This window comes from Glycine soja, chromosome 12 (genome assembly GCF_004193775.1).
Source record: "Glycine soja cultivar W05 chromosome 12, ASM419377v2, whole genome shotgun sequence".
NCBI lineage: Eukaryota > Viridiplantae > Streptophyta > Magnoliopsida > Fabales > Fabaceae > Glycine > Glycine soja.
Window position 1 is genome coordinate 40,526,554 of NC_041013.1, and position 18,211 is coordinate 40,544,764.

At 28.4% G+C, this 18,211-nt stretch overlaps 1 protein-coding gene and 1 pseudogene across 1 annotated transcript; both read right to left on the reverse strand.

Annotated features, from left to right (window-relative positions):
- Positions 1 to 12,492: 12,492 nt before the first annotated feature.
- Positions 12,493 to 14,525, reverse strand: LOC114379029 (annotated as a pseudogene).
- A 129-nt stretch (positions 14,526 to 14,654) lies between these two features.
- On the reverse strand, positions 14,655 to 16,317 carry LOC114378180 (coumaroyl-CoA:anthocyanidin 3-O-glucoside-6''-O-coumaroyltransferase 2-like). The gene has a single exon (XM_028336727.1). It carries the CDS (start codon positions 16,278 to 16,280, stop codon positions 14,892 to 14,894), a length of 1,389 nt encoding a protein of 462 aa, XP_028192528.1. The 5' UTR covers positions 16,281 to 16,317; the 3' UTR covers positions 14,655 to 14,891.
- Positions 16,318 to 18,211: the final 1,894 nt, after the last annotated feature.

Consider the following 18,211-nt stretch of genomic DNA (forward strand, 5'->3'; position numbering starts at 1 on the left):
AACGTTTGTTGGGTCTAATGAAAAGCAAGGACGTTCCCTGACTTTATAGCAAAAGAAAGTGGGGATCTTCGTTTGAAGTCAAAAGGATTTGGTGCCGTCCTTCTGCTATGTATTTATCAACAGATGTATACACATGATTGCACTGTAAGTATAATTATACGCATTTAATACGTACGCAATACATGCATACAACATACATTTCTTAAAAATCAGGACAAATATATGATATCATGTTATTATATAAATAAAGTGAGGTAAATGTATGGTAAAAAAGAGACAGATAAAATGAAGAAATTCTATTAAATTTTAAGGAGCAGTAGTATAATTTCCTTTGAAAAATATACATGCAATACACATTTATCTGATAAAGTTTCAAGAGAATGATATTATTTTCATTACCATTTTTGTGAGAATAATGTATACTATCTATTGTAATTATTTTCACTTCCCAATTGTTATGTTATAAATTCGATTTTCCGATCTCTGTTGTGGTCATTTCTTTTAATCTATTTTTTTCATTAAATTACATGATTATTTTGCATAAATTATTTTATATTTCTATTACTGCTATTACAAAAGTTTAGATCTCTCAATTGTAAATTCAATGCTAAATTTTAAAATTTGAAGCATCATATCAAATTAACAAATATAAAGATTATATGTATATATATAAACATAAGCAAGTGGAATGTTAGGTAATGTAGTTACACTCAAAGACAAAAATTTATCATTTGTAGTTTTTTTTTTTTTTTTTTACAAATCTCAAAAGCAAGATCTTACTTAAGAAATTCAAACTCATCTTCACTTATACCAACATAGTATTAATAATTAAAAACACATTTATTAGCATTTTTATAAATATTTTTCACTTCTATGTAAATATAAAAGAAACAGAAAATTTGCTATTCCTATATTGATCTAAACATAACTAATAACTAAAACAACTTGTGTGTTATTGGAGTTATAAAATTTTGTTTAAATTTAGGGTGCGTGATATATTACTATTTTTGTTTCTCAATTTTCACTCTTTTATGTTTTTTTTTTTAAATATTTCTTAAAATGACTTTATTTGGTAGTTATTTTCAACCATTATAATAATTTTTTAATACAAAATCACTTAAGAATTAATATACATTTTTTATAGACAAAATGATTTTTATTATAATATAAAATAACTGGTATCATAAGATATGATAAACACCTACTGGGATCAACTTAGTGGGGAAGAGTTTGGATAATATAAGTGAGATTATAGGATCTAAATTAATTCATTGTAACTTTTGTACAAACAAAAAAAAGATATGGTCTCACTATCAATAATACTTAATATATGTTTTTACAAATAATTACAAAATTGCACAATTTAGAAGATATTTTTTAAATCAATTTCACACGTTTCTTTATTTATGTATTAATAATTTATTTAATTTGAGATAATCTAAAGTACTGAAATATAAAAAATATTGGTTTTAATTCCTTCACTTTTTATGTCAATAGGAGTACTTTTTTAATAGAATTATATTATTTTAATAATTTTTTGTTACCTTGTTTTAAGAGTGAAATATCTATTGATTTTTTTTATAATTATTTTTTTGTTAGAAAAACAGACTGTTCACTTTTACTAATAAATTTTTTCTTCCTAGATATATTTTTTTTAATCCACGGTTCTTGAATTTGATATCTTGTTATTTAAGACTTTCGAACTTAGTTTTACTTGAACTATGTAATGCTGGTATCTAATTTTTTAAATACAAAATATTGGAATAATTTTGAAGACAAGAATCTAATTTTCTTTTTTAATGAAATAAATTAATCTAGAAACTGCTTATATGGTTTAATTTAGAATGATGAAATATAAAATCAAGTTTTGATCATTGGTTACTTTTTATGAAAAATTGTAGTTTACTTAAGTATAAATTCTTTGCCAAGCTAAAATAGTTATCAAAACTTAAAAAGAAAATGAACAAATTGAGTAACATGGTGTTTGATTTTCTAAAGTCTAACTGCATCAATTGGTTTAAAACGAAATATATATATATATATATATATATATATATATATATATATATATATATATATATATATATAAAATGTATTTGACATAGAGAATTATAAGTTTTTGTGCTCACTTACATTTTAATTCTTATTTGGAGTTTCATATAATTGCTTTTGAGCAGTCATGAATAAATTTAGGTTAAATTATTGATTTATTTTGCATTGAAGACAAATATGGCTCTTATTACCGGTGAATGTGAACTTTCAAACAGAACTTTAACATGGAGAATCACACGAGCATATTCAAAGAACACATGCACCTATGTCAGAGGTTTCCAAGGGGAAAGAAAACGATGAATCAGCTGGAATTGCAGTCACAGCCACGGCCACGTCTACTCCCGTTAGTCTTATATTAGGCATTAGCCACATATTCACACAATTAAACAAATTAAATGTATCCGTAGGGACTAATTTATTAATAGATAGGAGTTGAGGAACTAAAATTTTCATTATTTGTTTTTTGGAATTAATCCTCAACTTTCCGGAGGTTTTTCATTACTGTTTTATTTGTGTTGGAACATCATCATAACCATTAACTTAAGAAAAGTTGAGCATTTTAATTAATTATTGGATGATAATTAATCTGAAAAACAGTTTTGCAATTATATTATACGAAAATGAATTTATAAAATTATACTTTTTTAATATCTTGAATGATTTATAATATATATTGCAATTTTTAAAATTACAAAAATTACGTTTAAGTGATCAAAGGACTATGAACAAATATATTTAAGGTTTTGTGTTATGGTTTGAGTATTTTGGATGAAAAATAATTGTTGAGAGGAAATTTTTTACAAAAGGTAACTAACTAAATTTTTAACAAAAATTAGTTAAAATAATAACTATTTCGTCATAATAATATGATTAAAAATTTATTATATATTAAGAGACTAATTCAGACTGGATGCTCTTAGTCCACACAGCGTACAAAGAAATTCTCAAAATTTTTAATTAAGAATTAATACACGAAGAAATGGAATTTCCGGTATTTGTTTAGTTGAATGTATACTCAGTGGCAGATCCAGATACATATATAGCTAATTGCCCCACAATAAATTTTTTTATATTCAAAATATATTTAATAATTATAATTTTTCCCCACAAAAAATTAGTGTTGTTCCATATAGGACCATTTTTTTTAAAAAATAATTAATATAAAAATTTATCATTCAACATTTTTAAAATATTTGAAAATATGTAGGAGGAAATTATAATATATAAAAGCTTAAGTATTTATCATTTATTTTTGTCATAACATTACATAGTTTGAAAAAACTTATAATATTTTTTTCTATTAAAATATTTGAATTATTTTTTCTCCCAATAAAAATATTCAGTATCAACCACTGCGTATATATACATGCATACATATTTAAGTAGATTGGGGCACTGACAGCCATATATGAATCATAACACGTAACATTAGGTTGAAGAAAAATGATTAGTTTACACGCCACATTTTTTTAATGTCACTTTTACCTAATTAAGTTTAAAACATAGAGTAGCTTCTCTTCAATAACTAAGGCATGCCTCCATTGTTTATAGAAGGAGAGGTCTATAGAAAACACATGGGGGGGAGGGGGCTTTTTCTTTTTCATTGTAAAACTGTGTTGGGATCAGGGTGAGAAAATGAACATTGAATTTGAGTTTGACCTTATTAGCTTTAGGTGTATTATGGGGAATGATTGGACGGTAAGTTTGTTCAGTTTCCTTATCAACATTTGGAGAAATTTTATTCTACTCTTACGTCGTATTACTTTACTTGGCTGTCTCCCTTCGTTTCCGGGCTTGACTAGGGATGTTCCTTATTTGATTTGGTTTAATTTTTTATAAAAAAGAAATTATCTGAATCAAATTTAAAAAATACATAGGGTTTGATTTTTATTTAAAATAAAATTTCAACCAAACTAAATAAATATTTTTTGATTTAGTTCAATTAGATTTTTGTGATTTTTACTAAATATTATTTCTTTAAAATTTAAAATAAAATTCAATATTATTTCTTTAAATTAAATTATATTACAAAAAATTGTTAATAATAATCTACGAAACTTATTCATATATTAAACCTTCTGCAATAAAAATTCATTAAATTTTCATCAATTTTAAATCAAATATATCTTAAAAAAATAATTTGAAAAAAAGTGATATATATTGTATAAATTCATATTTGTAATATTATAAAATATTATGAAAGTAAAGTAATATATACATAAAATATATTAATATTAAAGTAATATAAGTGTTATTATAAGTATTGCAATTTGATTTAGTTTTAAAAAAATACAAACCACAAACCAAATCAAATCTATCCCTCTAAGAGAAAAAAATATTTAAACAAATTAAAAAAAATGGTTTTGTTTGATTTGATTTTCTGTTTTTTGAGTGATTTTTTATTTTTATTTTAGATGAGTTTAAATTTGAGTATTCTTAGTCGTGACTGTGAATTTTGGATAAGAATATTTTAAAATAAGTTTATGTTTAAAGTAAGTAATGAATGTATTTTTAATTAACTTTATTTAAAAAGTCAAATAATCTATTGGTCATTTATTTTATTTTTTAGTTCAATTTGATATTTTATTTTTAAAAAAATTTAATTTAATTCTTTATCTTATTTCTTTAGTCTTTTATCTTTTAAAAACTTTATTTTAATCATTTATCTTTTTTTTTTCTTTAGTTTAAATTTTTTATCTGTTTAAAATTGATGTTATTAATAATTTAAGAATGAATTTTTTTTTGTTAAGAATGAAGTGGAAGGAAAGGAAAGAAAATTAAACAAAAAGTTAATTTTTATTTTTAAATGATTAATGACGTAAAGTTTAAATAAACTAAAGGACCAAATTAAAAAAAAAGATAAAAAATGAAACTGAAAAAATAAAATGAAAGATCAAATAAAATTTTAAAAAATATAAACGACTAAACTAAAAAAAAAGATTAAAAAAATAAATTAAACTTTCTAAACTATAAAATATCAAACTAAAAAAATAACTAAATAGGTTATTTAACCTATTTAAGACTATGTTGTCTAATAATGACCACAACCAACGTCTCACTGCTCGAGAATCTTCCGCCTACCTACTAAGACTAATGTACGTACAAATTAAAGTACAAGATCATGAACACAATTGGTTAATATATCTAAATCCCGAAATCGACCTCAGAAGCATTTATACCACATCTAGTTACGTAAGAAATACTGAAATACTAAGTTTAATTTTACAAGCCTCACATAAATAACTTTCTAATTTTATACTACATTTCATCTTCTCCTGTGAATACTGATTAGAGAGCATCAAAATCTATTCCACCTAAGCTTGACTCAAAGATCATCAGAGATTCCAACTTCCACTTCAAATATTTCCTGTCTTGGGATGGTGCTGAATTAAGTGTCTGTTTGGTTTAAGAATTTTTCGCATTCCAATAAATGTTGAATATAATTTTATTGAGAGAAAACTTTGACACTTAATGTACTAAACACCAATACAAACACAGCCTAATTTATCAAAATCCGAACGAAAATATACTTTACTTAATGTATACACTATACACCTTAATATATAATTTTAAAGAATTACTTTTTTATTTTTTAATTGAAATTACGTAGTCTAAGTTTGACTTTTTGGTTACTTCTGTCCTATGTCAAACTTAAACACTTTGATGAATTGATGCACGCATTGCAAGGGATTTATTTTTACAGGTGCAACACCAATTAAAATGTGCGAGCTAGTAATTACTCTGTCCGACGTATATTATTGTCTACTTTAGATTATTTTACATAGATCAAGAAAAAGACAATAAATAGATAAAAAAATAGTAAAATAATTTTATATTTTCATTAATTTAATTATAAATTTTGTTATCCACAGAGATATATATAAATAGAAAAAAAATAATCTTACATTAAAAAATTAAAATAATAATTTTTTTAAAATAATTTTTTTCTTACATGATAAAAATAATATCTTATGTGAGATTCATAATGTTTAAAATATACATACATTTTTTTATTTTTGGGCCATTATATTTCTTTTTTTTATTATGTGATTTTTTATACAAAAGGTTATACAAATTCACATAGAATATAATAATTGATTATTTTGTGGTTGGTTGTTCTGTTAAGCCTACCAAAATTAGTGCTTATTGTTTAAAATTATTTTCTAAAATTTAAAATTATACCAAACTGATTGGCTTTGATGATGTGTCAACCTAAACTCTTACCTTCTAAGTTATAACAATAACAAGAGGTCAACCCCAAATTCTTGGACACATGTCTGCTTATGTGTGGCCAAATTTCTGTGGCAGGGAGCATTTTAACGATCGTATATGACAGTTGTCCATTTTTGTTCCAAGAGTGAAGTCAATGATGCCATAGGCTCTTGACATTTGTGATTTGCAGTATGTTGCTTCATCTATTTTAGCATCCGTGCCCATATATTCAAAAGACATGGAAAATCAGGTGCCAAAATTCATCAACCTTCCATCTAACAACGTGGGATTTAACGGTCAAATGTTATTTTAGTTCATTCTCTCCTATTAGTTTTTTACTTTTTCTACCAAGAAAACATTATTATTATACATCTCTCGGAGATCTCACACGATTGTGGTTCCTGTTTTCTTAAGTTACAACCTGCAGAAGGAGAAAAGCTTCATAGTGATGTCACTTTTGTTGTTGCTTGCTAATTGTGATCTCCTTGTACTTCACTGTAGACATGGTGGTCCATTATTCGCTACTAGCTAGCAGAGAAAATGATCTAGAAGAGTCATTTGTTATTTGCCCATTTGAATATGTCTGTTTATGGTATTGAAGAATGGCGCTAATCTAAGATAATGATTAATGTTAATCTTTTCTTTTAAATAGATGATGATGAATGTGAATCTGACAAATTTTTATTTTTCACTTTTTAAAAATAATTAAAGCAAAAGAATGAGTCTAGAGATGACAAAAATATTCATATTCACAAATACCCGCAAATAAAATGTACAACCAATTCAATTAATTTGGATAGTTAAATGAATATTTACCTCTCATTTAAATTGTTCTTTTCTCTATCTATTTATTGACAATGCGGGACATATATGAAGGTGCTTGAGAAATACTAAAAACACATTCTCATTCTCTCTTAAGCTTTCTTTCTAAGATTCTCACTATGATTTGTTAGAATATATTCGAAATCATCTCTTTTAATAGGTTTTGGTTATCATTTAATGATTCTCTTTCTTAATTTATATTAAATAAGAAATTTTTTTTTATTAAAGTTTATGATTTTCAATAAATTCTAACCAATCATATAGAGAGTCTTTGAGGGAGAATACCAGAAAGAATGCCACTAACATTTCTCATATCAAAGTTTGGTGTATGTCACTACTTGCTTATATGCATAAAAGTTAATTTAATAATTATGTATTGACGGTATAAAATAATTGTATACTTTCATTCAATCGTAAATAACGATTGAAACCAACTGTAAACAATTTTACATTGATAATTGTTAACTTCTTGACAAGTATATCAATTCATCCATGTATTATTTTAAAATGATAAGATCAAGTGTCAAGTCAATAGGGACTTTGACTGTACTCAAAGTTTATGTATATCAATTTTTTAAGCAATTAATGAATTGATTCAAATATGTGCAACATGTGACATTAAATGTAAATTTGACATAAAATTAAACTATGAAGTTGCATGTGCAAGGGGCGAGACAACAAACACTCATAGTAGTGAAGTGATGGTAGATGCAGAATTATGGACATATTGGGGGCTTAGCCTACCAAAATTACTCTTTATGCAATATTAATGATTTTTCTCTATTCAATATTATTTCAATTATCACCAACATCTACTTGCATACTCTAACTATGACTCCTCACATGAAAGAGTCTAAGCTACCTAATTCCTCCCCTAATCCCTTAAGAGATAAATTAGACATGTTGCATTATAAACATAGATGTATAAAATAGGCTAAATAATACCATTTCATCCCTAGAGATGACTTATCTATATGTTCTTTTCTAGTTCTTAAGAGATAAACATTTCTCAATGCATAAATCCTATAACATCACATGAGCATGGATGATCATACCACAAATATGAAAATAAACACAGAAAAGAGACAATAATACTGAAATAACATTAAATGGATAGTTAGAACATTACATCTTTGATTACTAAACTCTCAAGAATGGATAGTTTAGCCCCATTGTCATAAGAGACTTACAAATACAAAAAGGGTGAAAGTAGTGGAAGGGAATAGAGGAAAATGGAGAGGAAAGGAAAGAAAAGCTCCCAATGGGTGGTTCTCCCTCCAAAAGGACGAGCCCTAGTCTTATGCTCTATGGAATGCTAAATGAAAATGTTCCCTCTTTTTTTTTTCTCTTAAAATGCAGAAAAATCATTTTTTTTTCGACATTAACCGTGTGTTAAGCGAGACTACACGCTAAGTGCAGGACAAGGGGTCACGCGTTAAGCGCGCATGCATGAGACAACTGGCTTCCCATGTGACTTCTCGCGCTAAGTGGGGGTGACGCGATGAGCGAGACTCCTAATGTTTAACACAAAAAAAAAGTAATAAAAAAGAAAAGAATCACATAATTTTTTTGTGATTTAATTACATAATTTATGTATACATAATAATTATCAATAATGTACCAAATATGATTATTTGTGATTGAATAATAGTATAAAATTATTTTTTTCTCTATTATGGATTGTTAATTAGTATAATTGTTGATTTTTTTTAAAATTTTATTTTTAATAAGTATCCATGAATATCCATTAATATTCACAGGTGTCTACTTAACAATACTTGCGTGCATATGAGGCAGACATGAGACAATTTTTTAGTCAATAGAACAAGTAATGAAGGCATATTATTTGGGCTTGCTTTGTCTCTCTAATATCCTTAGGTGAGTCAGGTGGAATATAAGAAAACTGACAAAGTTTATTTCCTTTATAAAATTATAAGAAAAAAGTAAAGAAAAATAGATATTTGAATAGAAAATTAAAAAAAGAGAATAACTAGCAGTTAAAACAATAACCAAGACAAATAAATAATTAAAAATCAATTATGAGAAAACTCTAACTCAATGTATAAATCTTAGTTTCACTTCTTAAGATTGCAATTTTTCTGACAAATTGATTCTAGTTGTTAACAAGTTCTAATAATCAATCCTTTCTTACTTTTTTAATAACCAAGAGGACTTTGTTGATTAATTTCCCAATAATAGACAACCCTAAACAAGCTGCTAGGATTTAACTTACAATGCATCAAAGGGATCCAATTCAAACCAACAAACGCACAAGGATGGTCATTCATTTAGACTAGATTATATTTCTAAACAACAATGCAAGTGTAATTTTACCACTAACTATATTTGTGCACTCTACAACAAGATGTAGTTATATTTGACTTATTATTTCCTTTCTTTTTTTGATTTCAGTTAACTTTCATCTTTTTTAAGGATTAATTTCCCCCCTTTCACATAAAAAATTAATAAACCAAACAACAGTAATAGAACTGAGAAGATAAAACTATACAAATTAATAAAGAAATGTTATCAATAGTGTTTGTTTTTTACTTCCAATTTTTTAGTATAAAGTTGATAAAAGTTGTTGTCTCCTTGTTTGATGTTTAGGAGACATACCTATTTTAATTTGTAGTCAGTTGCATTAAACAAAAATAAGAAACAGTAGATATAGTTAGAGTTGCATTCTCTAAACAATAAATTAAATATGAAAGTTATCAGCAAAAACTAAAATATGTGAAAATAATGTGTTTCGAAAGCGAATTATACATGCACGGTTTTCCTTTGCGTTTCGTAAATGTTCATCGATCTCGTGCCTAGATCTATACTACATGATCAGTGTGGTGGGATAGCTGGATAACAATCACGCGTCACCATATCTTTATATACATTTTTAATACACGGTTTTAATTATTTATTTGAAGCACCATATCACACCTAATCTTAGTCAAATGGCTGAGGATTGTATTTTACTTAACATATCATAGGCATAGCCACTTAGATGATTGCATATGACCTGTTTTTGGTAAGTACTTTGCACAAATGAAAGGTGGGTGACGACAGCTTGCCTTACACAGTAATCTAACACCTCTTAATTAATTGAATAACATATATGAGTTTACAATGTGAATTTTGTTATGTTAGTTGTGTGGTTTTCAAAACTCCAACAAACTTTTAGTCTTGCATGGTCTTAATTGGTTTGTTAAAATTTTTTTGGTATAGTGTTGGTGGGGTTCGCGGTACTTGAAGAGTTACACGTAGAGGGTCACGCTGGTCTCAAGAGCTTCAAGATTGCCATCTTTGTTTTTGGTGGAAGCTTGCAAGATTACATGGGGACGTGCTTATGTTTATTCAAGTGGGAATCACACGGAACTTAATTAATTGACAAAAACTGAAGAGTTGGCGCTTCACGTAATAAACACGTATTATCATTGCCTAAGTTCCTTGAAGTTTATGATGAATTTAAGATAATAAACGATTGCGAAAGTTTATAAGTTAAAAAAATAGTGAAAATTTGGTAAAATTTTGGATAAGGGTATATACATATATATATATATATATATATATATATATATATATATATATATATATATATATATATATATATATATATATATATATATATATATATCTTTGTTTGAAATCTTATATTTTGGTTGGTATGTTTTTATTAAATAGAAAAATATTTAATTAAGTAAATTAGCTCGTGAAAATTTTGAAGAATAAAAATGAGATGAGAGTTTGGGTAAAAGAAAATCGAAGGAGATGAAATTTATTGAATGTTAAAAAACGGAGACATAATTAGTTAAAAAAAAACTTTGGAAGACCAAAATGATACATAATGCAAATTAAAGAAAATAAAAGTTCAATTAAATCTTGTTTTTTAGCCAATTAAGTCTTGTTTTATTTTGACCTTTTTTAGAGATGAACCATACACCTAATATTTAATCATCTTTGATTTTGTATTTTTTACTAAGAAATGTGTATACTCGATTTTTAAATGACTACTTGACTAGACTTCCAAAAATATGTTGCCGATGAAGTCGACCTAAGTTGATTAAGTAGGAAGTTTGAGTTCTTATAAACTTCCAACTTCCAGTTATTCTTATGGATAACAAAGAAGACTTCCTAAATCTTCTATCATTTTGTTTCGTTGCGGTAAGTTTGCTAAATAGTGCTAAATTCAAGCTAACGATATTATCTTGGGCTAATGACGCAAAGAGTAAGCCCGTGGGCCAATGACAGTGTTTTGCAGTGCCATTGTGTATTTCAATGATATAATAGGGTGAATGAACCGATTCAATTTGAAAATAGTTCAAATTTTGATTTGATAATCAGTTTATTAAATTTGGTTCATAAATTAAATTAAATAAATTAAATTTGAACTAAAAATTGACCTCATTAAATAAATGGGCCTTATTTAAATTGTGTATAGTGCAAATTATTTGATTCATGAATTGGATATATATAATTGTTTGGATTTTTTATTTTTTTATATATGTAGTGTGGAGTAGTTTTTATTTATACAGACTTTCATTGTAATTATATTTTTTTTATTATACTTGGTGACCCTTAATAAAATAAGTTTTATTTTGCCTTTTTTTTTAAAAAAATCAAATAATCATTTTATCTAAAATCTACTGATAAATTGAGAATTCAAAATATATAAGATTTAAAAAATTTAACTGTTAATATATGTGGGGGATATTTAAGGGGTACACTTATGGAACACAAGTCACCACATAAAAAGACCTGACACTACACTCTAACCCAAAACCTTAAAATGCTCAGGGTTTATGGGTCTTCTCTTCACTGGTGCTCAACCTTTCTCCTTCTACTCGATGTGAGACTTTACGTCACACTTGTAACCAGCAATACCTGCAGGAGTATGTGTGTGAGCACTCGAGCTAGCAGTTAGGCTGTTAGCTAGGCCGTTAATTCTGTTACAACAAACTATAGCATTTCAGGAAGAATTCCAATTGTATAAATTCAGAAATGACAAAGCAATGAAATAAGTCAAAACTTAGCTCCATTTTAGCTTTCTTTCGTTTTTATCTGATCTCAGTCCTCTAACAGGTTACTACTTGGTGGACCTATCTCGTTGGTAGGCTTATTTAAAGTGCATGCATTCCTTCTTATATGGAACCTTACCTCTGCATGTAATAGCACTTCTTGCGCGCTGTTATTAATGTTATTCTATTTGGCTATAAAAAAAATTTCATTAACTATCCAAAAATTATTATTCTCAGCAGACTAAATTTCTTAAACAAGATAAATCACCAAATTATAATAAATATAACATCAGAAGATCCTTATTACAGTTGGGGAAGCTAAAATCAACCGAGTCATTGACTCGATTTTTTTATATAGACCTTAGCTTCAGTTTTTATTTAAATCGCACGAATAAAATTAGAATTTTGAAACTTGAAGTCCTTGTTCAATGGCAGACCTTAAATATTCAAATTCTGTACTTGTGCACACCAAGCCAATCTCAAGTCCTCCTTCTTTATCCTCACTTTCAGCCAGAGACATACCCTTGAAGGAATGTATCATTTCCACTTTGGTAGGCCTTCCAAATCCAAAATCAGTCTCATAAACAGTGAACTTTGGTGATCCTGTAACCATCAAGGTACTTTCCAACACAAACATCTTTGTAAAAGATTCCCTCCAATTTTCTGCATCGATCTTTGAAGAGTTCACTTTTCATATCAGTCACTGCTCTTTCGATGACCTTGACCACATTCAATGACCTTGACCACTTTCCAACACAAACATCTTTGAATTCAATAACCTTGACCACATTCAATGACCTTGACCACTTTCCAACACAAACATCTTTGAATTCAATGACCTTCACCACATTCACCAAACCACTTTCTCCCTCGAGGTTTTTTCTCTTAAGCGTTGCATAACATAGAGTTAAGCAGTTTCCAAAGTATGTTTCTGGCGCAGAATGCTCAAGGCGATCTCTGCAATCTGCAGCAAAACGAAAGAACTCCTCTTTGACATCTTCTTCATCATCATTTCTGCATCTTGTTTAAACCAAATTAGCCCACACAAAGGCACATTACACCTCAAATCAAAAACTGAAAACTCACAGCAACAGACCTAGTTTTTTAAATTATTTTTTATTCAATTAAAATGATGTTATCTGATTTGAAAAAATCATGAAACTTAATTAGTTATCAGTGTAAAGATGGTTTACATGCATGGTACATAGCTTTTAGTCTCTAAGTAATAATATAAGCAACAAAATTGATTATTCTATTGTATTTATTTTATACCTGTGTGATTTTGACATGAAATAAGTATTTTGCTCATGTTAACAAAATAAATTAAATGCAGGCGGACCAAATTAACATTCAATGGAGAGAAGCGAAGCTATTGTGGATAAAGGTGTAATTTTGACGCTGTCTCATTGTCAACCCACTTGGCATATTATAATGGCCCTAAGAATTTTAGTTCATCTAATGAGGGAGTTTAACAACCCCAATCTGCATAACCACTTGATTAGTCAGGAGGTTGGGGCGACTTAAGGGTGGTTAGGCCACAAATTATAATTACTAGAGCAAATATTTTTAATTTGATTTTGGCTACAGAAATCTTAACTTGCATTGTCAAAGAATATTTAACTAGTCCTCTATTTTAAAGTAATTTGTGCTCACTCTTGATTAAAGTATTTTTATCCCCTTTAACCAAAAGTATCTTTAGTTTTTTGTCAGAATATATTTATTTTCCCTTTGATTTTGACTAAAGTATCTTTATTAAGCCCAAAGTATATTTAACTCAACTTCAACAATATATAATAGCTTCGTATTAACTTTACAAAAATATCTTTAATTTGACCTTGATCCAAACATATTCTCCTCGGTCAAATTAATTCCAACTCAACCCCAACTAAATTATCTTTGTGACACCAATTCCTTTCTTAACTCCTGTTTGAAGGACATTTGAGCTAATCACAAGAGATCATTAAGTATAAATAATGTAAAACATTATAAATAATCGTGTATGAGTTTCAGTATATATCTTACCAAAACCAAGATTGTGTTTTGAATTGACAGTATAAGATTATAATGTTAAGGTGAACAAACAATCAAGAGCTTGTGAATTTAATTAGGGTTAGTGATTTTAATCATAATCTTAATTTTCTGGAAGTTGCATGTGTTGTTATTTGGACACTGAAGATTAAGATGACTGGATTTTAATCCAATACCCTAGTGCACCGACTTGAAAAAAATTTAAAGCTGAGGAAAATTGCTCTGAGCCACACTCTAAATAATTCCTAGCTACATGTCCTAAAAGTTTCTAGCAGTGAGACATTGACCAGCTAATTTCATGAATTAGAATGATAAAATAGTTGCTTACTGTGCTTATTAAGTGTTTCCCCTCTCTCCCCCACTTTAGCTTATAAGAGAAGCCAAGCACCTAAACACCGTCATTTCCCCCTCCCCCCATCTTGAGATGTATTTAACTTTTAATTCTCAACACAAATAAGCAATCGAGTGGGAGGGGTATGATATAATAACTTATGTTTATGGAACATAATTAAGTGACCAAACAGTACAATATTGTTTTTTAGGTGAATGCAAACAGTACATTGATCACCTCATAAAACCTTCATAACAATCATGCATTAGAAATTAAGGAAACAAGATATCCAAGTAACTAAACATAAATCCAAACATCCTTATTAAAGTCGAGGAAGTTAATTAAAATCAACCATGATAACTTGTTAACACAAAGTTAACTTTTGGATAGACCTATGTTTTGATTTTTATTTAAATATATATCACAGTATAATAGATTTAGGATTTTGAAGCTTTTAGTCCTTGTTCAATGACAGAAAATAAATCTTCAAACTCTGTACTTCTACACACCAAACCAACCTCAAGTCCTCCTTCCTCATCTCCACTTTCAGCTAGAGAAATACACTTGAAGAGATGTACCATTTCCACTTTGGTAGGCCTTCCAAATCCAAAATCAGTCTCATAAACAGTGAACTTGGGTGACCCTGTAACCATCAAGGTACTTTCCAACACGTACATCTTCATAAACGACTCCCTCCAGTGTTCTACATCTTTCAAGGGTTCAATTTTCATATCAGCCACAGCTCTTTCAATGACCTTGGCCGCATTTACAAAACCATTCTCTCCCTTTAGGTCATTTCTCTTAAGCATTGCATAACATAGAGTTAAGCAGTTTCCAAAGTATGTTTCTGGTATAGGATACCCAAGGCGATCCCTGCAATCAGCAGTGAAACCAAAATACTTCTCTTTCACATTTTCTTCTTCATCATTTATGCATCTTGTTTTATCCAAACTAGCCCACACAAAAGCACATGCCACCACAAATTTTGACATATATTGTGGCGTGTTGAATTCCTCACTCTTCTTCCACTGATTCAGCACCCATCTTCTTAGCCCCTCAATGTCTTCTCTTCCAAAAACAATCGTTGCTTTGACATAATCTTCAGTATTTTCATTGGAAATCTCAGAAGTTTTACCAACCTTCCAACTTGACCTCTCTTCAAAATAATCTCTTAAGAAGATAGCTTCGAGTCCTTTGGGGTCCTTCAACACTTCCCTATCAAAGCAAGGCGTTGACTTCTCCACAAGAGTCAAGTCAACTCCACCACTTCGACAAATGGAAGACCAAGACTTCATGAAATGGCTGCAACAGTTATCATCCATCACGTGGCAATACGTGATTGCGATGCAAAGGCCATGGTTGGGGAAAACCGTGGCTTGCAATGCCACCAAAGGGAAAATGAACGTGTCATCGTGTGTATATGTGCATGTTAACTTGGGAACCAAGTGATCCAAGTCTTTGAGGCTTTTGGGGTGGTTTGATGATAGATTTTTGAAATCTGCTTGGGACTCGATGATGGTTAAGGTGACAGAGTCATCATCGGTGCAGCGAATGAAGGGTTTGTGGGGTGGTGGAGGACAAATGAGGTTTCCAGCGAGAGGGAAGAAGTGTTGAAGGGTTTTAGAGAGAGAGGTTTTGAGAGAAGGAAGGGTGGTTTCAGAGAAATGGAGTGTGGAATGGGGGAACTGATAGAAGAATTGGCGTCTCACATAAATAGGACCTGCCAAAGGCAAATCAAGGAATGTGAGGGGAAGAGTGGTGATTGTTCTCACTGCTGGAACAACCTGAATTTTTCCAACAAGCTTGTGTTCTCTAAGAACCACCATTTTCTTGGATGGAATTTCTGAAGAATATGAAAGGAACTTATCTGTTGAAGCTAGCATGTTTAAGAGATGCAGTGTACGTATCTATATATATGTTCTGTCATCTTTTCGTCTTTGAAGGATTCAAAATAGAAAGGCATATATTGCATGCCTATGTGACTACTAACAATTTTGAATTTCTGATACGTATTCTACATCATATTTTTATTTGACTTTTGAGGGGGGGAAAAAGTTTGACAAAATATGTATACAAATACGGGGTTTTATTTATTTCTTTAAAAAATAATTTGAAATTAGTGTAAATATATTATTAGCAAATATCATGACTTGATACAAATAATATAATGATTAGTCTCGGTAGAAATAAATTGTATCTCTTGATGGATTTATATGCAATAAAAATGTTAATTATTTTAAAACTATACATGTAATCACTAAAAAAAATATTATTATTTTTATTGGACTGGACAAATAAAAAATATTGATGGTTAGAATTGCCTTCATTGATAGAATTTTTATTTAATAAAAAATAGTTAATACATACAAGGTTAATCTATTCATTAAACTAATATATTATAACTAAGAAGAATTCAGTGACTTTGTTGATAAGGATTTTCTTAGAAAATTTGAATGATCATTTTTAATAAAATTTTTCTTTTTTCAATTATATTTATTTATTCACCAAATTTGAATCTCACTTTAGACTTTAAGAGATTTGTATTCAATATACTCGGACCAACATAATATTGAGACACAGGTTTAAATTAAGAGACACAACATTAAAAATAAAAATATTCTCATTAGAAATAAGATTTTGAGTACTTATAATTAAACTCAAACCCAATTATCATCCTTAATTGTCTAGACTTTACATTCCATTTTTTAATTTATTACTGCACTATATATACAAAAGCTTGATGGTAATTTTTATGATCACTAGCAATCTTTATATGTTCCGATTTGAGTAAACTCCACTTCATAAAAAAAAAACAATTAAAAAAGTGTTTTACATTAATACCACAAATGCGGAGAAACTTCCAATTACAATGTGACCATGTGAAAAAATTGCGTTTCAACTGCTGATTTGTCCCTATTTTGTATATTTATTGTCAGTGATAAGAAGTTATATAACTTCATTTTCCAAAAGCCTGTTAATGTAAGCATGGAAAGTGTCATTGTAGCTTTTACAACGCTAATTAAGCATTTGGCTCTTGGACTCTTTGCTAGAACGTGAATTAAGGCCCCTTTATTTGTGAATCAGTTGTTTTCATATAACTAACCGATTAGCACGAAAGTATATTGGTCTTTATTATTATCTAAAATATGCACAGATTTTTACATGTAAAATCAATTGATATAGTGATGTTAGGTTTTCTTCAATTCTAATTCTACGCAAGTGGTGGGAAGAAACTAGGAATTTTTTTTAATATAGAATGACTCAGTCGAAGTCATCATGTTGGTCTGCTAATTTGAGGATCTCGTTCTTATTTCTATGCTCTGCTAGCTACGGCAAGATTGTAGGAAACTAGTAAAGGGTAGTCAGATGGTTTAAGATTAAAAAAAAGAGTGATTCCGTTAAAAAAATAACTTAGTGATTATTTTGAAGAGTTTAATGATTATTGTTTTTTTAACTAAGATATCTCTTCGTCTAGAATTAAAGATTAATCCCTTAAAGTATTCGAATTTATTAGAGGAGTTGATATTTTCTAATAAATATTTTTTCATATACATAATTAGAAATTAATATCACATTTTTAAGATATAATGTTATCTTCTAATTAGAAATATAAATGAGTTAAGTTATTTGTAAATTATTCAAGTCTAACTCATTAAATAATTCATAAAGTTTATTTATTTAATTACATTAATAAATTCAAACTTAGGATTGAACTTAATTATTTAAATAAGTTAAATTCAAGTTTGACATTAATAAT

Coding starts and splice junctions, on each gene's coding strand:
- LOC114378180 (XM_028336727.1), bottom strand. CDS start 16,280: ATGGTGGTTCTTAGAGAACACAAGCTTGTTGGAAAAATTCAGGTTGTT.